Source organism: Propithecus coquereli, unplaced genomic scaffold, assembly GCF_000956105.1.
Source record: "Propithecus coquereli isolate 6110/MARCELLA unplaced genomic scaffold, Pcoq_1.0 Scaffold137, whole genome shotgun sequence".
NCBI lineage: Eukaryota > Metazoa > Chordata > Mammalia > Primates > Indriidae > Propithecus > Propithecus coquereli.
In genome coordinates this window covers 2,345,721-2,370,519 of record NW_012137969.1, presented here as the reverse complement: position 1 = coordinate 2,370,519, position 24,799 = coordinate 2,345,721, and the positions used below count along the sequence as shown (strand labels likewise).

Below are 24,799 nucleotides of genomic sequence, written 5' to 3'. Positions count from 1 at the left end.
TCTGTATTCCCAGAACCTATAGCAGTGCCTGTCCTATAAAAGAGGCTTAGTAAATGATGGATGAATGAATGTGTCGGATGGAGCTTGCTGACTGGTGGGTTTCACAGTAGGGTGATTAAGCAGCCGTTTCAGTGGGAGACACCACTCTTCCACGGCCCTCTTGACATCTGGAAGTCTTTTATCTTAGGCTGGACACCTGGGTATCTGGAAGCACCTGATTTATTGGATTAAATTATCTTTAGGTTTATTTTTCTGTATGATGTAAAGATACATCAGTTGGAGCATCATCAATAGGAAACCCTAGATCATCTTGCCTTTGTGTGCTATAGAACCTTGTCTAGGTCAGCGTTATAAGCAGTTACTGGCTTAGTTTTGAAGATAGTACTTAAAAAATAAAACTTTATTATAGAGAATTTCGAGCATACACAGAAGTAGAGGAAGAGTATGATGAATTCTCTCTACCCATCCCCCAGTCCCAGCCTTCATGGCCAGTCCTGCTGCAGCCATACCACCATCTACTTCTCTGAAGAGAAACTTTGAAGGACCCAATGCCTAAGATTACATTTCAGTTATATTAGCAAGAATTTAAGTTAGACCTTAGGAAGCTAGAAGGATTCTGAGAACATAGCCTCTATCAAGATGTAGCAGGAAATTTAAAGAAAAAGGTAGACATATTTTTCTAGCTATTTACAGTCTGCTTTCCCTAGGAAGTAAGAAGCTTACATTTAGGGCATCCCTCCTATGCGTTGGCTGCATTGTGCAGAAATTGTATTGGCTAAGTGTTGTGAATCTAGTACCACCATTGATTTACCTACACATTTCTACAGATTTCAGTGTGGAATTGTGTGGAAAAACAGAATATCCTTCCCCTAGACATTGGTGGTCCTCTGAACTGAGTAGTCGTGAGGGAAGAAGTGCTGGGAACCTGGCTCTGAGTTTCTGCTTCTGGGACTAGATGCTTCCTGTTTCTGAGCCGGCTTTATGGGCTGTAGGATGATCCTGGTTCAAATTTGTTACAAATATTTAAGTACTGTGAATTACTCCACAATGAAACTGTGCCATCAACTTAATTAAGATTCTAGTTCGCAGCCTGGTATGGTGGCTCATGCCAGAAATCCTAGCACTTTGGGAGGCTGAGGCAGGAGGATTGCTTGAGGCCAGGAGTTCAAGACTGCAGTGAGCTCTGATCTGGCCACTACACTCAAGCCCTGGTGGCAGAGTAAGACCCTGTCTCTAAAAAAAAGAAAAAGAAGAAAAAATATTCTAGTTCACAAAATATCCATCCCATCATTTTCTTGGGGTATGAGGGTCCAGTAGCAGACAGAAGTCATTCAAGCCTGACTTTTTTTGGCCAAACAATGCTGCCTTAGATGAGCTCTTCTGTGGTTATTTCCATCCTAGTTATTGTTTTTAAAACTGGAATTAAGTGACTCTTTGATAACAGATTTTAATGGAATAAGCTGAGTGAAACCAGCATCTTTGTATAAAATGATCTCATTCACAGGTATTTAATCAGCACTCAAATTATATAACCTTTCTGTAAGTATGAGGCAGCAGTTGGTTTGGCTGACCTTGAAAATCACTTTTGAACAAGAGGAACACTTCATGTGATTAGCACACAGTGCGATTTGTTTTTCTAGGCCGTTGATAGTCTGGCTTGGTGGGGGGGTCTTTGTGGAATCTCTGATTCATCCACTAGATCAGCTAGATCTGTGTGTTCTTTGTGGTTGAGTATATTTAGTGCTGTGCTTCATTTCCCCTTTCCTTTCCAATATTAGAATACATTAGGGAGATTGTGGATTTTTTTAATGTTATTATAAATAGGTATATTGTTACATTAAGAGGCAAGGAAAGCATTTTGCGACTTAAGATTCTATGTACAGGAAACCTATATAATAGATGGGTTTGTGATTTTGAGATGTTAAATTAAAATGTGTGATGTGCAGTGATTGCCCAGATTTTTATCCCCAAGTAGTGTGATGATGATTTGTTTCACTAAGTCTTTGGGATGTAAAGCTACTTGTCAGGGTATTGGAAGAGGAAGGTGGACTTACTACTTATTTAAAAAAAGAAAAAAAAAAAAAGAGGCCCAAACTGTATGTTTTAGAGATGGACTTTATGTCAGGGCCAGTTTGGAAGATTGCTAGTCCTTAGCTTCCCTCAGTTCTACTGACTTTGCTTTGTCTAGCCTGCCCAGTATCTGCCATTTTTATTAATAATTTTCAGGTAGGTACATAATTCTCTCCTGCAAATTCCCTGAGTTGAGAGTTTTGGGAAAACAGACAAATTGTACATGTACCTAACTCTTGCTTTCCACTTGCTTTGCCAGACACAGTTCTTTCCCAAGCCACCTTTCCCAAGGCAGGACATACCCATTCCTGTGCTATCAAGGATGGATGGACCCCTTACCAGTGGGGATGGTGTTCTTAAATTAATAAATTTACACAGTGTTACGGGCTGAATTGTGCTTCTCTGCCCCCGTACCTCAGTCTGTGACTGGAGACCTGGCCTTCAGAGAGGTGAATAAGTTAAAATGAAGTCATAAAGGTGGCCCCTAATCCATTCTGATTGGTGTCCTTATAAGATAGGGACATTGGGACAACAAAGAGATACCAGAGATGCATGTGTACACAGAGAAAAGACCACAGGAGGACACAGAAGGTGGCCATCTGCAAGCCAAGGAGAGAGGCCTCAGGAGAAACTAAACCTGCTGACACCTTAATCTTGGACTTCTAATTTCCAAAACTGCGAGAAAATAAATTTCTGTTGTGTAAGCCACCTAGTCTTTGGTATTTTGTTTTGACAGCCCCAGCTAACTAATACACACGGTGTTCAGACTAAAACTTAAAGTTAAAATTTAACACTTAAATTAAGACTAAAATTTAGAGTCACATCTTAGACAGCATCGATTGAGATTCCTTTTTTTTTTTTCTTAAACAAATGTCAGAGTCTAGGCCCAAAGGCCTTGGCTAACCAGCAAAGAAGCCCTGCTCATGTGGTTTCTTCTCAGTCCTGCATGTCCTGGGGCTCTGGTGGAGAAGAGGGTGCCTTTGGAGTTTTCCTCTGCTAGCACAGAGTAAAACTGCTCTCACTGCTTCCAGTGCAGTGAGACGATGTAGAGAAGGTGGTGCGTGTCGATAAATGTGTTAAATATGTTATCATGGGAGAACGTAAGTTGGGGAATGTCCACTTTTTAAGAAAACCTAATTTTTAAAGAAAATAACCCAGTAGTTATACTGCTAAACAGAAATTGCAAAATGGGTAAATGTTTGTGGGAGTTCTTGGAGACCTGGGGAATAAGTGATTAACTGCCTCAATGCAGTGTATGTTAGTAGTGGAAAATCCTCAACAAGTAAGAGCATAAAATCATTGGAGGATTGCTTCTTTTATAATCTTGTTTGTTTGGCCCTGAAAACATAAGTTTATTCTGTTATCTAGTAGTTGAGTGATGGGTTTCTTTCTCTCTGTTCTTTTCTGCATCTTTCTATTGCTTGCTAATCCCTGCTCATGCCCCTTCATTGCTGTCTCTCTCCTTTTTCTCTCTTTCCTTTCTTCGCTCCCCCCACCCTCAACTTCTAACTGAATGCCAGGCACTAGGGATCACTGGGGGGTTATGCAAGCCTGGGCCATGACCCCATTTAGCTTGCAGTCTGGTAGGGAAGGCATATGGGCATTTAAGGTATAGAGTGATCCGCTGGGTGTGGTGGCTCATGCCTATGATACTAGCACTTTGGGAGGCCAGGAATTTGAGACCAGCCTGAGCAAGAGCAAGACATCATCTCTATAAAAAATAGAAAAATTAACTGGGTGTGGTGGCATGCCTGTAGTCCCAGCTACTCGGGAGGCTGAGGCAGGAGGATCACTTGAGCCCAGGAGTTTGAGGCTGCAGTGAGCTATGATGACACCACTGCGCTCTAGCCTGGGTGATTGAGCAAGACCCTGTCTCAAAAAAAAAAAAAAATAGAGTGATAGATTTCATGGGGAAATTCAGGGTAACCGTGGGTCCAAAGACAAAGACTCTAACTGTGGGACCTCAAGGACAGTTTCCAAGCTGAGATCTGATTGGCAAGGATGAATGGAGGGTGTAGAGTTTCTTTCTTGTAAGGGAGAATACAAGACTAAGTGACTGAAGATCCATCTGGAAGGACTGAGAGAAGGCCATTGTAGCTGGTGGTAGAGTTAGGCAAGAGCAGTGAGAGTCAGAGTTGGAGAGGTAAATGGTAGCCAGATGACGAAGGATGCTGTGAGCCTTGTTATGGAGTTTGGACATTAGGCTAAGGATGGTGAGAAGCCCATGGCACAAAAGTTGAAAAACATCAATGGATAGGGTACCTCCTGCCTTTGTTCCAGCCACCCTCTCTGTACGTAATTGCTGCTGCCAAATAGTTACCTACAGGGAGATAACCTCTATTCTCTACCTTGTCTGTTTTTGGTCTTTTCTTGTTTTCACTTAAACTTACATCCTAGAGATGGATTGAGTTTTGTTCTCCCAGAATTCATTTGTTGAAGCCCTGATCCCCAGTACTTCAAAATGTGACGTTATTTGGAGGGAGGGTCATTATAGGGGTGATCAAGGTAAAATGAGTTCATTAGGGTGGGCCCTAATCCAGTATGACTGCTGTCCTTATAAAAATGGGAAATCTGGATACAGATGCACATGGAGGGAGGACGATGAAAAGACACAGAGAGAAGGCAGCATCCACCAGAAGCAAAGAGAGAAGTCTGGAACAAATTCTTCTGTCACAGCCCTCGGGAGGAACCAGCCCTGCTTACACCTTGATCTAGGACTTGTAGCCAAAACTGTGAGATAATGAATTCTGAATGTGTAAGCCACCCTGCTTGTGGAACTTTGTTACAGCAGTCCTGCAAACTAATGCATGTATCAAGAGTAGGCAGGAATATAGGTTGTAAATTATTACATCTGCTTTCTTTTCTATTTAAACTTTTTCTTTAATGGGTGGGAAAAATTATTTAATAAATGGAAACCTTCAAGCCTTTGCAGGACTAGACAGATAGTACAGTGAATTCCCATGCCCCTTTCACCCAGCCTGAACAATCATCAGGTTATGGCCTTTTTTCATACTGCTCTGGCCCACTCCCTCCACCCCTCATACTATTTTGAAGCAGATTCCAGACATCACTTAAAAGTAGGTCACTCTCTCTAAAAGATAAGGACTACTTTAAAAACCATAACCACATTACCATTCTCTCTCTTAGGAGAAATGAATCATACTTCTTAATATGGTCAGTTATTCAGTGTTCAGATTTCCATTTGTTTCAAACATCATAATTTAATAGTTTGAATTATGATTCAAATAACATCCATACATTGCAATGGTTGGTATGTCTTTTAAGTCTGTTTTAGTGTTCGTGCCCCCTGCCCCATTTCTCAATCTCTGTCTTTCTTTTTACAGTTTATCAGGTTTTTTTCCCCCAAGTGTTTTTCATAGCCTGTATTTTGCTGATTACGTTCTTGTGGTGGTATTTCACATGTTCTGCTATTCTCGGTGTTTCTGTACCTTGGTATTTGAGAGGCTTGGTTAGATTCAGATTTTATATTTTGTGTTTGTTTTGGGCAGTATTATTTCATAGGTGGTGATGTGTTTTTCTATCGGTGGACACATAATGTCTTTTTGCATTATTAGCTATAGCTATAAATTTTGTGTGTCATGAAACATTGTTCTTTTGGGGTTTTTTAAAACAGCTGTTTAAAAATGTAAATTCTTAGCTATTCCTAGCTTTCAGGCCATACAAAAACAAACCATGGGCAGAATTTCACCCATAGGCCATAGTTTCCTGATCCCTATGCTGGGGCATCTACCTAACGAGGAAACTGCTTAGATCACAGTGATACCAACGTGTTACAAAACAGTGCCAGATTGTTTTCTAAAGTGGTTGTAACACCAGCAGTGAATAAGCGGCTCTACTCCCTGAAACTGGGGTCTTTAAATGAGTAGTTCACTTTGAAAAAAACCAAGACTCTTGGGGAAATAATTGACATGAGGTCTGAAGCAGGAAAAAAAAAAAAAAAAAAAGAGCGTGGAACACACCAGGAAACAAGAATGACATCCAAGACTTCTGGGCTCTGTTGGAGGGCTGGGGGAGCAAACCTCTTCGAAGGTCTTGCTGGCCAAATGTGGGACAATGTGAGTGTCAGTAAGAATAACCACAACGGATAGAACCACACCAGGTAGTCTCAATCCATTAGTTCACAGTGATACCACAGAACAGCAGCTATCCTAACTGGTGACTGCCAGAGAATGCTAGTGAACAAACCAAGCCATTTTTTAAAAAACTGAAAGAGAAAGATTTAAGTATCTAGCCTACCTTTACTTTATGACTTGAACCCCACTGGGTCATCAAATAGTTTATGTGAGGAAATTTCTCTTTATAAAAGTCTATTAGCTAGTAAGTGAAGAAGGAATGACAATTAGAATGTCAGCATTTTGTAATCCCTAATGAATCTAGACGTTGATCATCGTCTCTTATCTGTGGGCCTTTACAAATTTTTATTTAATCCAAAAATGGATTCATAGGTACCTGTTTAGTTAATTACATATGGTTCAAGTTCCACTTGAGGTTATAGGGATCATGAATCAGATAATCGGGCTGGAGTTATAATGGTTGAATTAATAGTCAGGTAGTACTCCTGACTTACTCTGAGTCATTGCTGAGAAATTACATTCTCCAAATTACCTGTCTCTAAAACAGATAATATGTACCTACCTCTTAGCCTTTCTCAACCTTTCTGCTTATTAAATCAAGTGCTACATAGCTATTAAAATGCTTTGAAAACTATAAAATGAAAACTCACAGAATGCGCTGTAGAGATACCACGTAGTTTTTAGTCAGTGTCTTGGGGAGGCATTCCAAGTACCCCAAGCCCCTAATTGCCCTTGTTCTTGGTTTGTAGTTGGTAAAGCTGCCTAAATATGGCCACACTCCTGTTGTTTTTGATGTTTTTCTTTGGCAGATGATTGGTTTGATTTATTCCTTTCTCAATGCTGTAGACTGAGAATGTTAAAGGAAAACTGCTTTTCTTCATCGTGTTCTAACAGTTGAACAGTTGTAAACAGGAACCTTCTTGGGGCTTGGTTTCTAGTTTGACCACTGAGGTGTGGGGATTTTAGTTGTGGTTCCTCACGTCTAGAATTTACTTCCTCTTTGTGGTTTGTGCAAACCCATCTATCTCATCTTCCAGCCTATGGTTTGATTTCCTCATTTTATGGGAGTTTTTCCTTCATTTGTATATTTAAAGCATAGTGCTTTGGACTGATGAAAAGAAAATGACAATAAATAAAGTTTTTAAAAGTGATAACTATAAAAATGCCTACTTGAGGCTACCTAGTAAATTTCTCAGGCAGTAATTTGTGGAGGCCTTTTAATGGGCCTGTTAGACATTGAGAAAATCTGCGTAGAAAGAGCAGGTGCCCACTACAGTCTTGTAATAGGAATAAGCGTGGTATAAAGGTAAGGCATAGCTTGGCACAACGTGTCGTTTCTAACATGGGTGTTGCTTTCCACGCCCACCTAATGACTCCACGGACAGTTTCATGAATCAGATAATGGGGCTGGCCTTCAGGTCGTCCTGATCCAATTTTACAACAAATGGCTAGTGTGTGATGATTAAAAAACTATGGGTGAAGGAGAGGAAAAAGTAATTTTATATCAGCTTTGTGGAGTTTGGAGAGTCCTAGAAGTATGAGCTTCCTTAATGAACAATGATAGACTTGGGTTCAAAGTACACTAGGCTGTTTTTAAGTGTTGAAAGTTAACCGTGTTGAGGCAGAACATTGTGGTTTCAAGGAAAGAGTGGGGGCTTGCACTCAGAACCCCTGAACCCCTGAAGTGGGCGTGCCACTTTCCCACTGTGGGTTCATGGGCATATCTTCTTCATCTGTGATGTGGTGCAGACAAGTTAGGATGATCAAGTGAATTAACACCGTATTTTATCAAATCTCAGATAAGATTAATTATAAGTCACACCCTAATATTTGAACCATTAAAAAGGAGAAATGCTGCCAATTAAACTAGCTTGATTTCAAGTGTGAGATGCACCTGAAATTCCGAGATGTTATGGACAAACTGTGTCTTAAAAATCAATATAATACAGTGTGTGTGAAAGTGCTTTGCTATGTAATCCTCAGGAGTCATATTTAATTTTTATTGCATGAGTCAGGGGAGTGAGGCAAAGTTATTAAGAATAAATAAATACCAGTGTGGAAGCAAAGGCCAAACTGGGTGAGAGAACGGCTAGCTGCAAGGAGGAAGAGAAGAAGGTGATCTCTCTTGGTCTTTATTCACAGAAAATTGGCTCTCAGTGCCTCAGGCTCCTCAGTTTAGTTTTCCAAATGTATGCCAGTGCCGCATGTGTGCTGTTAGGGAATATCTTGTTCCCAGAGAACGTTGACTTCCTCCAGATTGGTTTTGAGAAGAAGCACCAAGTTACCTCCTGTGTTAAATGCTTGGAGGTCTACTTTGGACTTTGACTGTTTAGACCTTGCAGATTCTTGACAACAACTATTTTGTTCTGTAGCACAGACTTAAGGAAGGCTTTGACCAGAACATCCCCACTTGTAACAATGGTGTTTCATCATTGCTTTCACAAAGGGACTTTTTGTTATTGAAAAAGAACTTAGTACTGTTTGCAGTTCATTTTAGACTTCTCTGATCTTCACTGAAGTTTATTTTAGAATAAAGTTCAAGAATGTGTTTTGCTCACATAGGAGCTTGGATGAGTTTTTCTTTTCTTCAAGTACTATAGTTTCACTTAAAAAAAAATGGTGGCATTGTTAACTTGTGTCTCTGCCTTCCCTTTGGTGCATTTGAACACTTAGCCATAGGTGAGGATTTTAAGGAAAAGTTTATTTCTTAGTAAAACACCAGTAGCTGAGACTTAACAGTTTGCTGTAACAAAGAAAATATTCAAAATAAGATGTTTTCTGGATAATTAAGTCCATGCTAAAAACTAGATGTAAAAATCTTTATGCTCTATATAGGGATGGGAAAAGCAAAGCATTCTTAGCTGGGGGGGGGGCGGTGAGAGTCCCTCTATGCAACAGCAGGCCACAGGCTGTGGTTTGCAGATACTCCCTCCCCCTGTTAGAAAAACTCTTTTCATGACCAGGGCTCCCTGGAGAAATGGCTGATTCTAGAGTCAGGGTAGGGAAAATGTAAGAGGAACTTGGAGCTTCCTGTAGTGCCAGACAGTAAGGAAGTGTTGGAGAACAAGGAAATGGATAGGGTATGTCAAAAGGATCCACTAGTCAACTTGAAAGAGCTCCCAGTGGACAAAGCTGGAGCCATTTGAGCCACAAAATAAATTATGATGGTATTGGATTATAACCCAGATAAATATCCGTGAGTCCGTAACTATATAAATGACCAGAATAAAATAAGCGTGGAGGAGAAGGGACAAATCTTCCTTACAGAAGAATTCTAAATAATGAATATAGGGAAAAAGAGAAATAGAAAATCACCATTAAAACATCGCAGTATTAATTGTTGTAGACAAGACGCACTGTCAAATGCAAAAATGGGTGTGTAAAACTTTAAGGAGAAACGGGGCATTTGTGTAGCCTCAGAGTATCTCCCCCCAAATATGTATTAATTGTTGTGGTGTTTTTAGCATGTCTCTACAAACTCTTTCGTACTCCTTCCCCCAGGAAGTACAGCTTACTTCCCTTCCCTGTGGGTGTGCACGGACTTTGTGCCTTGCTCTTGAGGAAGAGAACATGTGACAGGAAGGTGGCAACTTTGCAATGGTGAGGCCTGGCCAGAGCCACCTGGACTGTGTGATCAAAGGTCACCAGGAATAAGTCACGTTCCCTGATGTGATGCAAGGAGGAGTACAGTTTACCCTGGTGGTATTCTGGGTTCTTCCCAAATGCTTATAACCTTGGTCTAGTCCTGAGAAGACCTCAGTCAACCCAGATTGAGGGACATACCACAGAATAACTGTCAAAGTTGTGAAACACAAGGAAAGACTGAGAAACGGACAGAGATGGGAGGAGACATGGTGATTAAATGCAGCGTTGGTAGTCTGGGTTGAATCCTGGAAAAGGAAAAGGACTTCAGTGGAGAAAATAGTAAAATCCAAACAAGTCTGAAGTTCAGGTAATAGTATTGTGCCCATGTTATTGTCCTAGTTTTGACAAATGTACCATGGTATTTGTAAGTTGTTAACATTAGTGGAAGCTGCGTGAAGGTATATGGGAACTCTCTGTATTGGCTTTGCAACTCTTCTGTAAATCTTAGATTATTTTAAAATAAAAAGTTAAAAAAAAAAACCTCAACAACTTACCCTGGATTGGTCATCAGCTTTATCTGGAGTGTTGTTTTAGTAACACTTGGTCCCATTTGTATCCAGAGGAAAATATATTGGTTCACTAATTAAAGTTGAATTTGGAGTGTACATGTTTTTAATATTATTGTCTCTCTTTCCAGGGGAGGCACCTGCTGCAGAAGTTTCCTCATCTTTTGTGATCCTATCTGTGTGCAGTTTCGTGATATTAATTGTGTTAATTGCAAACTGTGTATCCTGCTGTAAGGACCCAGAGATAGACTTTAAGGTGAGCACAGATGGTAGGAACATTTAAAATCATCTTCTAATGTGTTCATCAACAGAATGGCTGCATATTACAGTCCCTTGGGAGCAGGGTCAGCAGACTTTTCCAGTAAGGGCCAGATAGTAAATGGTTTCTGCCACAGCGAATAGTACAGACTGTGGGCCAGACAGTCTCTGTCACAGCAGCTCAACTCTCAACTCTGCCATTGTAAGGCTACATCAGTGATAGGTACTGTGTTAGCAAATGGTCATGGTTTTGTGCCAATAAAACTTTATTTACAAAAGTAGGCAGTTTGGTTTCAGCCCACGGCTGTAGTTTGCTGACCCTGCCGTAGGACATCATTGACAATAACTGCTTGTCTGTGGTGAGTTTAAGTTTTTGCTAAGCAAGGAATAAAGCACGGTGATTGAATTCACTTGCCATGGACCTATGAGAAAGAGCAGGCTGGTTTTCTGTTGTTTTATTTTTTTTCCAAACTTTTGTAGGCTGGCAAATTTGTGGTCGTTAATATTACTGAGACAAAAGGATCTCCCAATGTGTTTTGTGTATGAGGAAGAGTATGGAAACCTCCACTTCCCTGTAGGGGAGAAGAATGCTGCCTATTGTAAAACCCTGGCCTGGGGATAGGAGAGAAGGGCTGGAGGTGTAGCAGCTGTGAGTGGAATCTACCAGTATACCAGCCGGGAAACCCCATGCTAGAACTTGCTGCTTGGCTGTTGGCATGTATTAGGGCTCAGTAATTACTTGTTATGAAGGAATACATGGGGGGGAAAAAAAAGAAGGAATGCATGCATGCAGAGAAAATGGTCCTGTAACTAGAGCTGGCCCAGGAGTCCTGAGGGCCACTGGTTCAAATCGGGGAAAAAAAGAAAGTTGTCTCCTAGCTAAAACCTACTCTTCACTGGACATGGGGACCTGATTTCTAGAGCCTCATACTTGTGTTTATAGTGTGTTCTCTTTACCTTGAGTGTGGTGGCAGCTCTGAGGAGATAAGAGATGGGCTGTTCTCACAGCTCAGCACACAGAAGGCTGAGGACAGAGGAAGACAGTAGGAAAAGACTCACTAACATACGTCATTTCTTTAGAAGATTTTGCCTGAAACCTGTAGGGCTTTATTCACAGCATCAGCCCCTAGGCCTTAGAATCCATACAGGTACTTCTGCGGGAACTTAATGACTGCACTATGTGGTCACAGTTGTAGGTAGACTGGCTGTGTCCCCTGACTGTCGATCTTGCTGAGGGACTTTGCACAGAAACCTGGCCATTTCGGGACAAAGATAAAGTCTGATCAGTGTTGTTTATACTGAAATCCAGTCTCTAGCTCACATTTCATGATACCTCATTCTTGCCTTAGATTGTTCTAATGCTTTTGAATCTCAGTATCAAATAAGGGAGTTTATTATGATGCAGATTCAAGGCAGGGCACAGGAATCTGTGTTGTTGTCAGGCTTCCCCAGGTGATTCTGATGCAGGTGATTCTGATACAGGGGACACGGTGTGTTACAGGACCCTTTCAGGCTCTAGAATCTATGTGACTAAATAAGAGTATTATCATTTGTGATTTGTTGGTTTTCTTTTAGACTTAGAGCTATGCAATTTCAGAGTTGATGGTTCTTTGGATGTCATTTTATAGACCAGAAAGCTACAGTCTGGTAAAGTAAGCAGCTTGCCCAAGTTCATCCAGATACCTGCTGGCATAACTTTAAAAGTGACCCAGTCTTATCTTATTTTTCATATTATTATACTCTATTACCTGTCTGAATCTTTAAAATCATCTGCTGGTATACCTAATGGTATGTCATGCTGCTGCCAAGTTTTGAGTACATTGTTTTTAAGGTAGGAGTGATAGACAGAGTCTTTTTAAATGAGAGAACCTTTAGGAATGTCCAAAAAGGAAAATCAAAGGATTTTTTCAGCTCAGAAGTAAAGTTACAGTACCTTATTTTTCCTGCTCCCTGCCCCCTTGATACAAATAGCCATAATGTCCTTTAATGCATTCGAGAACATATATGAGAATAATGTCTTCTCACATGCATGTGTAAACATAAATGTTAGAGAAATCTACTTTCATAACTTTCAGTTTCTTCCTTGTTTTGGGTGGGGGCTAAGGGAAGGTAGTAGAAAAGGAAAATGAAAGGAAGGATATTCATAGAGGAATGGAAATCGGTGTTGTTCACTGATCTGTTCGCAGCTTCTGTTATGGTGCCTGGAGGGGTAATACTTGTTAATTATCTGAATGAATGACTTGATAATTGGCTGTATCTGTGGTAAATTAACATGGACATCAAGGTACACCCAACTCACTAGAGTGATGAAAGGAAGAGTTGGAATAGCTTTCTGCTGCACAGTCATTTAAAAGGTTTCCACAGCCTTATTGATGCATCCTCACTTTTACAGTTGTCAGCTTTAGAAAACCAGACATTCTTGTATGTTAATTCCACTTACTTGCTACCTGGTTTTACCACTGACCTCTGTGGTTCAGACCCTAAAGATTTTTCTACCCAGTTTGGTAATGTTTTCACTGTTACTCTTTCCAGAGAAATAGAGCTGTCTTAAAAATATCTTTTGAGTCTTTTAACTGTCTTTATTTTGGTAGAAATCACATGGCAATTGGAAATACATACACAATTTAAAAATGAAATCACTTTGTTTTGATTGAATATGCAAAGAGATTTGTGAAACTGAATAATTTTAAGAATTGCTTAAACTGTAGTAATTTAAAGTAAACTTTTCATCTTAGAAGATTATTTCCTCATTAAGTTCCATGGTCATTTTAGAAAATTTTGCACTTCAGCTTTAAAAGTTACATAAAATGTGTATAATTTATTTTCAAATCTTATTTATTGTGCTGTTTGGAGTTGGAGAACAAAACATATGTATGCTTTTTTCTTGAAATAAGTACAAATTGGAATAAAAAAATTATGGCAAGTTCCAAATGAGTGAATCCATGTGTCCCTATCTTAAGTGTTAGCCAGTGGTTTTTAATACTTACTCTCTTTTAATTTAGGAATTTGAAGATAATTTTGATGATGAGATAGATTTCACACCACCAGCAGAAGATACTCCCTCTGTCCAATCTCCAGCAGAGGTCTTCACACTTTCAGTACCAAATATTTCACTACCAGCTCCATCACAATTCCAGCCTTCTGTAGGTAAGACCTTCCATGCTAATGTCATATTTCCGTGAATTGTTCTGAGAAGTGAGAATGGCAGCCTTGCTACCATAGAATATTGGCCTGTCCATCCCCTCCTTTGCTTGTTTCTCTTCCTTCTTCTGGTGAAGCTGGATTCTAAGTCGTCAGGCCCATTGTATTCCTGCAAAAGCTGAGTCTTTTCCTTTCTGGACTGTGGGTCTGGTATAAGAATAAAACTGGGGCCGGGCGCGGTGGCTCACGCCTGTAATCCTAGCACTCTGGGAGGCTGAGGCGAGCGGATCGTTCTGAGCACAGGAGTTCGAGACCAGCCTGAGCAAGAGCGAGACCCCGTCTCTACTAAAAAAATAGAAAGAAATTATCTGGAAAACTAAAAATATATAGAAAAAATTAGCTGGGCATGGTGGCACATGCCTGTAGTCCCAGCTACTTGGGAGGCTGAGGCAGTAGGATCGCTTGAGCCCAGGAGTTTGAGGTTGCTGTGAGCTAGGCTAATGCCATGGCACTCACTCTAGCCAGGGCAACAGAGTGAGACTCTGTCTCAAAAAAAAAAAAAAAGAATAAAACTGGTCGTCTTGATTCACTGAAATTGAGCACTTGGACAGAGCTCCCGGGCTCTATTTTGGGATGTGATTTCTTTACTAGTTCTGGACACTGCATGTCTTGCTGAGTAGCAGAGTGCTGTCTTCTACTGGGATATCCTGCATTTGGGGAGGGAGGAGTATATTTGGATATGTTAATCAGATTTACTTTTCATAAGCTTCTTTTAAGATAGGTTTGATTAGGTATTGATTTCTTGTTCAAAATAGAATGTTACTCGTGGTTCAAGAAATAGGGTTTTCTAAGACTGCTACAAGAAGGCTGTTTGAATCTGTACGTGCTAGAACTGCCTTTTGTGGTCCTACATGCACTGTGGGCTATGTTTAGGGCAGAATAAATTTTTAAAAGTGGTTCAAAGATTATATGTGTTTATAATTTTGATGTTTATTACCAGCTTATTCTCCAGAGCAGGTGTGCCAATTTATGTTCCTACCAGTTGGGTGTTAAATGGTATATGCTATTGCTTTTGAAGCTAAATTGATATCAATTCAAACTAGGTGGTTATAAGTTTAGGACATTAACTGTAATCCCCATGGTAACCGCTAAAAAATATACAGAAAAGGAAATGAAGAGGGAATCAAAATGATACATGAAAAAAAAATCAATCACACGTATACAGAAAAGGATGTTTTTGATGCACAGAATTCCTAATTTTAAGATAGCCAACTTAACAGTCTTAGAGTTTGAAATTTAAGTCTTTTTTAAAGAGTTAAAACATTTTTGTCTTAAGAAATCCTTCTTCATTCTATGATCAAAATAACCTCTTTTTTTTTTTTTTAATGTTTTAAGGTTTTGCTTTAACATTTAAATCTGTAACTCACTTTGAGTTGATTTTTTTTTTTTTTCTGAGACAGAGTCTCACTCTGTTGCCCGGGCTAGAGTGCCGTGGCGTCAGCCTAGCTCGCAGCACCCTCAAACTCCTGGGCTCAAGCAATCCTCCTGCCTTAGCCTCCCAAGTAGCTGGGACTACAGGCATGTGCCACCATGCCCTGCTAATTTTTTCTATATATATCTTTAGCTGTCCAATTAATTTCTTTCTATTTTTGGTAGAGACGGGGTCTCGCTCTTGCTCAGGCTGGTCTCGAACTCCTGAGCTCAAACGATCCACCCGCCTCGGCCTCCCAGAGTGCTAGGATTACAGGCGTGAGCCACCGTGCCCGGCCTGAGTTGATTTTTGAGTATGGTGTTAGAAGGAAATTCAAGTTGTTTTCCTTTGTAAATTGCTATATTTTTTCAGCTTCATTCATTCATTGATCTTTCCTTTTCTCTCTGCTTCTGTGTGAGCGGGGGCTGTTTTCAGCTTTCTGTTCTTTCATTAGTTAATTTGTCTCTTTCTTTTCACAGCACCACTCTCTTAATTATAATAGCTTTATAATAACATGAATTACAACTATTTTTTGCATTCTGTATGCTCTCTTTTACTCCCTTAATAGTGTTCTTTGAAACATAACTTTTTAATTTTGATGAAGTCCAGTTTATCTGTTCTTTTGTTGCTTGTTCTTTTAGTGTCATATTTAAGAAACTATTGCCAAATCCAAAATCATAAAGATTTGCCTCTGTGTTTTCTTCTATGAGTTTTATAATTTTAAGTCTTAAGTTTAGCTCTTTGACCCATTTTGAGTTGAATTTTTAATATGGTGTGAGTTAAGGGTCCACCTTAATTCTTTAACATGTGCTTATCCAGTTGTCTCAGTGACAATGTTTGAAGAGACTGTTCTTTTTCCCCATTGAATTGTCTTGGCACTATTTTTGAAAATCAGTTCACTATATTTGTTTGATTTTTTTCCTGGACTTTCAGTTGTATTCCATTGATTTATATGTCTATCCTTATGCTAGTACCACACTGTTTAGATTACTGTAGCTTCTGTTATGTAGTAAGTTTCGAAATCAAGATGTGTGAGTCTTCTTTTTCTTTTTCAAGATTCTTTTGGCTATTTGGGATCCCTTACAATTTCATGTGAATTTGAGGATCAGCAGCTCTATTTCGCAAAATAGGCCATTGGGATTTGGATAGGAATTTTTTTTTTGACATACCATTTTGATTCTTTCTCATTCTCTTTTGATTATATTCTTAAGATATTTTCTTAGTGATTACCATTAAGATTACAGTTAACATCCTAAATTGATAACAATTGAGTTTGAATTGATACCAGCTTAACTTTAATGGCATGCAAAAACTCTGCTCCTATATAGTTCAGTCCCTTCCCTTTAAGTTGTTGTCACATATTACATCTTTATATATTTTGTGCCCATTAATGTAGATTTATAATTTTTTATGAGTTTGTCTTTTAAATCATATAGGAAATAAAAAGAGGAGTTATATACCAATAATAGAATAATATTGGTTTTTATATTACCTATGTAGTTACCTTAACTGGAGATCTTCATTTCTTCAAATGGCTTCAAGTTACTGTTTAGTGTCCTTTTATTTCTGTGCCTTTTATTTCTCCCTTTAACATTTGTTGTAGGGCAGGTATACTGGCAGTATATTCCCTAAACATTTGTTTATCTCAGAATATCTTGATTTCTCCTTCATTTTTGAAAGATAGTTTTGCCAGATATAAAATTCCTGGTTCACAGAAATTTTCTTTCAGTGCCTTATATATATCTCACTGCCTTCTGGCCTCCATGGTTTCTGATGAATAATTGGCTGTTAATCTTACTGAAGATCACTTGTATGTGATGAGTTTCTTTCTTGTGTTGCTTTCAAGATTCTCTATCTTTGGTTTTCTACAGTTTGATTGTAATGTATCTGAGTATGGATAGATCTCTTTGAGTTTATCCTATTTAGAGATATTTGAGCTTTCTGGATGTGTAGATTCATGTCTTTTGACAGATTTGGAGCATTTTCTACCTTTATGTCTTCAAATATTTTTTCTGTCTCTTTTTCTCTCTTTTCTCCTTCTGGAGTTTCTATTGTGTGTATGTTGGTTCATTTGATGGTGTCCCACAACTTCTTTAGGCTCTCTTCATTTTTCTTCATTCTTTTTCCTTTCTGCTTCTCAAACTGAATAATTTCATTTGACTTATCTTCAAGTTCACTGATTGTCCTGTCTGCTTAAGTTTGTTTTTGAAACTCTCTAGTGAATTTTTCATTTCACTTACTGTACTTTTCAGCTCCAGAATTCTATTTTATTTCTTTTTATAATTTCTATCTCTTTATTGATTTTCTCTATTTGGTAGGGCATCATTCTCCTGGTTTCCTTTAATTCTTTGTCCATGTTTTCCTTTAGCTCTTGGAACATATTTAAGAGAGTTGACTTAGGGTCTTGTTTAATAAGCCTAATGTTTGTTTTCTCGGAAATGGTTTCTGTTCATTCCTTTTTTACCTGTGAATGGGCTATACTTTCTTGTTTCTTTGCATACTTCATAATTTTTTTGTTGAAAACTGGACATTTTGAATAATATGTACAAAAAAGAAGTCGTAGAAAAGAAAGAAAGTAAAGTACTCTCTAGGCCTTTACAGATTGGCTCTGTGTGTTAGGACACTCCTTCATCACTTAGCCAGGCTGTTTACAACTCTGCCTTAATCTTCACTTCCTTCGTGTGCTGAGCCAAACGACTAGCCAGAGGTGAAAGCTTATGTTCTTCTCAAGTCTTTCTGAGCACATATCCTTCCCTGAGCATGCACATGGCTATCCAGGTACCCTGCACACATAGTAGTGTTTCAAAGTCCCTTTTCTCCCCCCAAATCTCACTCCCCAGCTTTTCTGCCAAAGCTTTTAGCATGTGTATTATTTGCCTCAACTGTTACTTTTTGCCCCAGGCAGCAGCAGCTTGTTCATTTGACTTTTGTTATTTTCAACGAACATGTGACCACTCTGTCCTGACAGAGTTCTGAGTTAGGTGAAACAAAGAGAAGCCACTGTGGCAGTCCTTCAGTGCTGCAGCCCCAAACCTCCAGGCTGTGGACTGGTACTGGTCCATGGCCTGTTAGGAAACAGGCTGCACAGCAAGAGGTGAGCAGTGGGCGAGCTAGTGAAGCTTCATCTGTATTGACAGCCATTCCCCATTGCTCACATCACCACCTGAGCTCTGCCTCCTGTCAGATCAGCAGCAGCATTAGATTGTGATAGGAGTGTGAACCCTCCTTTAAACTATACATGAGAGGGATCTAGGTTGCATGCTCCTTACGAGAATTTGTCTGAAACCATCTCCCCCACCCCACATCCAGTATGTGGAAAAACTGTCTTCCATGAAACCTGTCCCTGGTGCCAAAAAGGTTGCGGACCACTGCTTCAGGGAAACCCCAGTCAGGTCAAAACAAACACAGTTATTTGGGAATAAGGCCCACTTTGCTCCCTCTCAAACTGGTACTCTCACTGGGAACACAAGCCATCTCAGACTGCTGCTGCACTGGGGTCGGGGGAGTGGGCTTAGGGTAAGTGAAAACCACAACTTCAACCCTGTTCCAGTGAACTTTCTCCTGGTTCACTTTGGTTACTGTAAACCTTTGACTATCTTCCAGAGTTCTGATAAGGTTGATATTGATAGTTTTTTAAATGATTTTTAGTGTTTCTAGGAAGGGACAGCCCCCAGAGGTCCTTACTTCACCATTTCCACTGATGTCACCTCTCCTATGGTCAATTCATTTGATAGAGGTACAATTACATGGTGCTGGAGCAAATAGATATTCATAGGCAAACAGATGAACTTTGATCCATACCTTGTACTATATGTGAAAATTAACTCAAAAGGCACCATAAGCCTAAATGTAAAGCCTAAAATTATAAAACTTATAGAAGAAAATCTTTGTGATCTTTAGTTAGGCAAAGATTTATTAGATATGACACCAAAAGCATCATTCACAAAAGGAATTATTGATAAATTGGACTTTATCAAAATTAAAAACAACAGCATTTTGAAAGACACTGTTAAGAGAATGAAAAGTCAAGCCATGGACTGGGAGAAAATATTTGCAACTTTCAAAACTCAACAGTAAGAAAACAACCCAATAAAAATGAGGCAAAGATTTGTACAGATAGTTCACCTCAGAAGATATATAGATGGCAAATAAGCAAGTGAAAAGGTACTGAACATCATGAGTCGTTAGGGAACTGAAAATTAAAACTGAAATAAGGTTGTATACTTTTTACAATGGCTAAAATGGAAAAGATTGACTATACCAAGTGATGGCAAAGATTTGGAGCAACTGGAACTCTCGTGTTTTAAGAAGCAGTTGGTAGCTTCTTAAAAAGTTAAATATACACCTACTACATGATCTAGCCATTTCACCCCTTGCTATTTATCCAAGAGAAATAAAAGCATATGTCTATACAAAGATATGGACATATAAACATATGTTTATAGCAACTTGATTGGTGATAGCCCCAACCTATAAACAACATAAATACCCATCAACCTGTGGATGAATAAACAAACTCTGGTATTATCCATTCAGTGGAATACTCTTCAGTGATAAAACAGAAGGGACTCTTGATATACCCCAAAACTTGATTGAATCTTAAAATAATCAATATAAGCCAAATCATTAAAGAATACATGCTGTATGATTCCAGGTGCCTAAAATTTCAGAAAATGCAAATTATAGTGCACATGAATGGTTGTTTAGAGGTGGGGACAGGAGGGAGGGATTACTGAGGGGTGTGAGAAAACTTTTGGGGGTGATAGAGATGTTCAACGTTTCATTTTGGTGGTATTTACAGGTACATACATAACCAAAATGTATCGAATTGTACACTTTAAATATGTGCATTTTATTATATATCAATTATACTTCAGTAAAGCTGTCCCTAAAACATTAAGGGAGAGTAGTTTAAAAGGGCTAATCCTGTATCCAGGTGAGCTGTTGAAGAGAGATCATAAAAATAAGAACTAAGTAAAGGCTGTTGGAATGGTGAGTGGTGGTTATGTTAGAGTAGTTGGACCAGAACAAAACAGTACGGTATTAAAGGATCATGGTAGCATACTCATTAAAAAAATATGGTCAGTTTTAAAACCTGAAATTGGTTTGGCATTGTTAGTTTGAAAGAGATGTTTTATGCGTCTGTTTCTACCTTTATTAGCACAAGTGTTAAATTTCTGTTAGTATTTGTACTTTATAGGTTATGTATTTAATATTTATTTTAGTTAGAAACTTATATGTAATTTTTAATGTTCTTTTCTCTACAGAAGGTTTGAAGTCTCAAGTTGCCCGCCATAGTCTAAACTACATACAGGAAATTGGAAATGGCTGGTTTGGAAAGGTAAAATCTTCTTCACTTTGATTTTTTTTTTTTCCCCTCCTAATTATACTGTTTGGAATTTAAAGCTAATTAAGAACCATACCATGAGACATTACATGTTCTCTGTAGACACTGTAGTACTAATTGAGTTTCCCCATTGTGAGCCTCAACATTCCTGGGTATGTAACTTTTTCCAAGAAGGTTGTCTTGGTTCATTCAGCCTCCTGTTAACAAAGTACCATAAACTGGTTGGCTTAGAAACAACAGGAATTTGTTTCTCACAGTTCTGGAGTCTGGGAAGCCCCACATCAAGGTGCCACTGTCTGATGAAAGACCTGCTTTCTGGTTCCTAGATGCCGCCCTCTTGCTGTGTCCTCACATGGTGGAATGGGAAAGGTAGCTCTCTGGAGCCTCTTCTATAAGCACACTAATCGCATTCCTCCCAAAGGCCCACCTCCTCACCACGACATTGGTTAGGCTTCCACACCATGGGTCCATGCTCTGGCCACAGGGAGACTGGGACTCACCAGGACATTGGTGGTTAGGTTTAAACATATAAATTTGGGGGGAACACAAACATTCAGATCATAGCAAAAGTCTTTTTTTAAAAAATATATTAGAGACTTTTTGGTTGTTGTTTGTTTAGAGACAGGATCTTGCTCTGTCACTTAAGGCAGTCCTCCCACCTCAGCCTCCTGAGTAGGTGGGACTACAGGTGCATGCCACCACGCCTGGCTAATAGTGACTTTTCTAATTGTTTTCATAAGAACGATAAGAAGGAAAAAGAGACCTGGAATTTTAGCAGCTTTTTGTCCTCCTCAAGTTAAATAATTTGTTTTTTTCTTCTTCTCCTTTTTCTTTCCTTCCCCGCTTCTTTCTTTTTCCCATCCCTTTATAGTACTTAAAGCACTTTAGAACTGTAAACATACAGTCTTAATATAGCAAAGACCATTGTGAATAGCTCCCTCTGTTTCTCATAGCCTATCAAGTGGCCTGTAGTAACAGTGCTTTGTTGACCTTTTTTTCCATAGATTGTTCGGAAGGAATAATCTTACACACATCTTCCCACATTGTAACAGTCATTCTCTATAAAAGGTTACTAATTGAGGGGCGATTGCATCATCAGCAGGGTGCCTAAGGTGGCAGGATATATTTGCTCTGTCATCATCCATCTGATGCTGCTGCTGCTTCTGATCAGATCTATCCGTTGGTGCTGTATCTTTAATGTCTTGCAACCTTTACTAGTTACCAAATGTGAGCTGTTCAGGAAAACCTTTACATCCTAGGCATTGTTCTCAGGGTAGAGGTATGATGTAGAGGACTGGGGGAGTGTAGCAGCAAACACAGTAGACTCCCCACTTCACAAGGTTAAATCCCTAGCTGGGAGAGTGGGACAGTAAATCATCCGTCGCAGGAGGTGGAGAGGTATGGGGGAGCCAGATGATGTGGATATTGTATGCACTGGAGACTCAGACTGTTACTCAGAGCAAAATGGGGAAGTACTCTGTTGGTTGAGAGATGAGTGACATGATTGTGTTACCTTTAAAAGGATCACTCTGGCAGTTGTAGGGGGAAAGGTGAAATCAGGAAGTTGGAGAGAGGGCTGCTGCAGTCATCCAGGGAGAGATCCAGACAGGCTTGAACCTGGGCAGTAGCAGTGGAGGTGGTGAGAAGTGGGGGAGACCCAAGATTAGATATGGAATCTGGAGGAAGGGAATAGTCACGGATGGCTGTTGATGGCCTGAGTAACCAGAAGAATGGGGTTGCTGTCAACTGAAATGCAAAAAAGACTACAGGAGAAGCAGGCTTGGAGGAGGAAGTCAGGAGTTCACTTTTGGCTATATTAGGTGTGAGGTGGCTGTTAGACATTTAAGTGGGGCTACCAAGTAGGCAACTGGAAACGCAAATCAAGAGTTGAAGAGAGAGGTTCCAGGCTGGAGTATATAGCTGGTGTTTTGAGCCGTGAGACTAGATGAAATCAGAGAGAGTTTCAAGATGGAGGAGGCAAGGGGAGTGTAAGGACTCGTCCTGGAGGCTCTGCACAGGGAGATGTCAGTGCAGTCAGGGAGAACCAGTGGGCAAGGAGACGTGCAGGGGAGAGGTGTGTTCTGAAAGTCGAGTGAAGAAGGAATTCCAAGCAGATTAATTGTAAATACTGCAGCTTACAAGTTGAGTAAGGTGAAGACTGGGAGAATTAGGGTTCAGCCATGTTGAGTTCTTTGGTGTCCTTGAAAGAAGCTGTGTAGGGGGAATGGTGATGGCACATCCTTGTGTAGAATGGGTTCAAGAGAGAAAGAGGGAGGAGACAGTGCATTTAGACAACTCACTTGAGTTTTACTATAAAAGGAAGCAGAGATGACAGAGACAGGAGGATCCCTTGAGGCCAGGAGTTTGAGACCAGCCTGGGCAAAATAGCAAGAACCCGTCTCTGCAAAAAATTAGCTGGATATGGTAGCGTGCCCCTGTAGTCCTAGCTGCTTGGGAGGCTGAGGCAGGAGGATTGCTTGAGCTCAGGAGTTCAAGGTTACAGTGAGCTGTGATCACATCACTCCACTCCAACCTGGGCAACAGAGTGAGACTCTGTCTCAAAAAAACCCAAAAAACAAAACAAAACCCCAAAAACTACATAAAGAGAAGCAGAGAAATGGAACAATAGCTGTTTGGGAACCTCTGTGGGGCCAAGGAAAGGTTTTTTGATGTGCTTTTTTTTTTTTTTTTTTAATAGGATGGGAAGCTCTTTCAACATGTTCCTATGTAGGGGGGAGGCACTGACAATACAAGAGATGGGTAACTGCAGGAACAAAGTCCTTAGTGAGCAAGGAGATGGGTCAATAGTGCAGTTGGAGGACTTGGTCTGAGGAGCAAAGGCAGCGTCTCTTGAAATGGCAGTGAAAGCAAAGGGTATGGATACAGGAGTGGGTGGATTTGGTGGAAGTTCCCTTCTGATTGTTTTTCAGTGACTCAGAGGCCAGTTCCTCACTTGAAAGAAAGGAGTAACAAGATGTGTTAGAAGTTTGAACCAGAGAAGGTGTGAGAGAATTGTCTGGGAAAGTTTATCAACTAGGAAAATGGGGGATGGTGAGCAGTGAGGACCCTCACCAATTTAAAGTGAGACTATGTGTCATGGTTGTGTGGTCTCTTTTTGTGTGTGTGTGTGTGCTTCTTTACAGGCTGGTAGTTGAAGTGAACTAGCACTGGGGTTTGGCTGGGCTGATGTGCCTCAGAGAGAGGGATGAGGGGTGGTAGGGAGGGAGCAGGGGTCTAGGGTGGTCCAGGAGGGCAGTGAGGACCGTAGGGGGTGGGTGCGAGAAAGTGGTGCTGTGAGTGGATTGGGAGGGCAGGTTGGATGCTTGTTGGGTTCCAGTGTTAGAGTAACTGCACTGGAAATAAAGGAACTGGTAGAGAAACAGAAGTCAGAATTCAATAATAAGATAATTATTAGCTAGGTGTAGACCCATGGAGTTAGTTGCTGAGATTGTAGAGAAGATGATTAGAAGGAAATAAAAGAGCTAAGAGGTAAGGGTGTAGAATGAATTGTCCCTGCGCGTATGGAACACGAAGAATGCTTTCCGTGGTGGTGGAGGGGGCAAGCTGAGCCAGGTGGTGGCAGTAGCCTGTGGTTACTCTTCCCCTTTTCAAAAACTGATACCTTATGATTGCTGTTCCTGTTATGTGTGTAGCTGGTTATTTGAAACAAAGATACTTAAATTAATTATCAGACTTTCTTGTTCTCTTCATTTTTCTGTCCTTATATTCCTGATAAACACATTGAATTGTATTCAAGTTCTTACTCTACTTCCAGGGCATTAAAATTAATCTGTTTTATAGAAATATTTAAAACTATTTTTAAAAGGAAGTCTTTTAGTTTTCGTTATTCTCTAAATAAAAAACTTTATCATCATTTTCATCTTAAATGTTATGTTTTAGAATGCCTTGGCATTGTCCTGTGTTATATTTAATACTTCCCTTGTAGCTAGTTTATTCTCATTTTGTATTCTGTTAATTTCAGTGGAATGTTCTTCCTATGTATTTTGACTGATGTTTTGGTACAAGATAAAGGCCTGGTATTATTGGAAAACTGGATTTTTAAGTTTCAGTGTAATGATTGTTTATACACTGGCTGTTTGTCAGTTTACTTTCTCATATGTAGCAGACTAAATAACAAAAACTTAGTTGAAGTGTTTTTGAGAAACCTTGGAATTGTGTTTGAATTGAACTTATAAATTGCTCTTCTGTCAAGTCATGTTAATTTCCATGAAGTATAATACTTTTTAAAATAAATCAATAAATCAAA

The 24,799-nt window shown here is 39.8% G+C and overlaps 1 protein-coding gene across 1 annotated transcript in view; it reads left to right on the top strand.

Moving 5' to 3' along the window:
• LMTK2 (lemur tyrosine kinase 2) overlaps nt 1–24,799 on the top strand; it is a 96,397-nt gene that overhangs the window by 13,877 nt on the left and 57,721 nt on the right. The window contains exons 2-4 of the mRNA XM_012638897.1: nt 10,447–10,571; nt 13,576–13,720; nt 20,453–20,526. Coding sequence (XP_012494351.1) covers nt 10,447–10,571; nt 13,576–13,720; nt 20,453–20,526 — 344 coding nt within the window. The remainder of the gene's footprint in view (nt 1–10,446; nt 10,572–13,575; nt 13,721–20,452; nt 20,527–24,799) is intronic.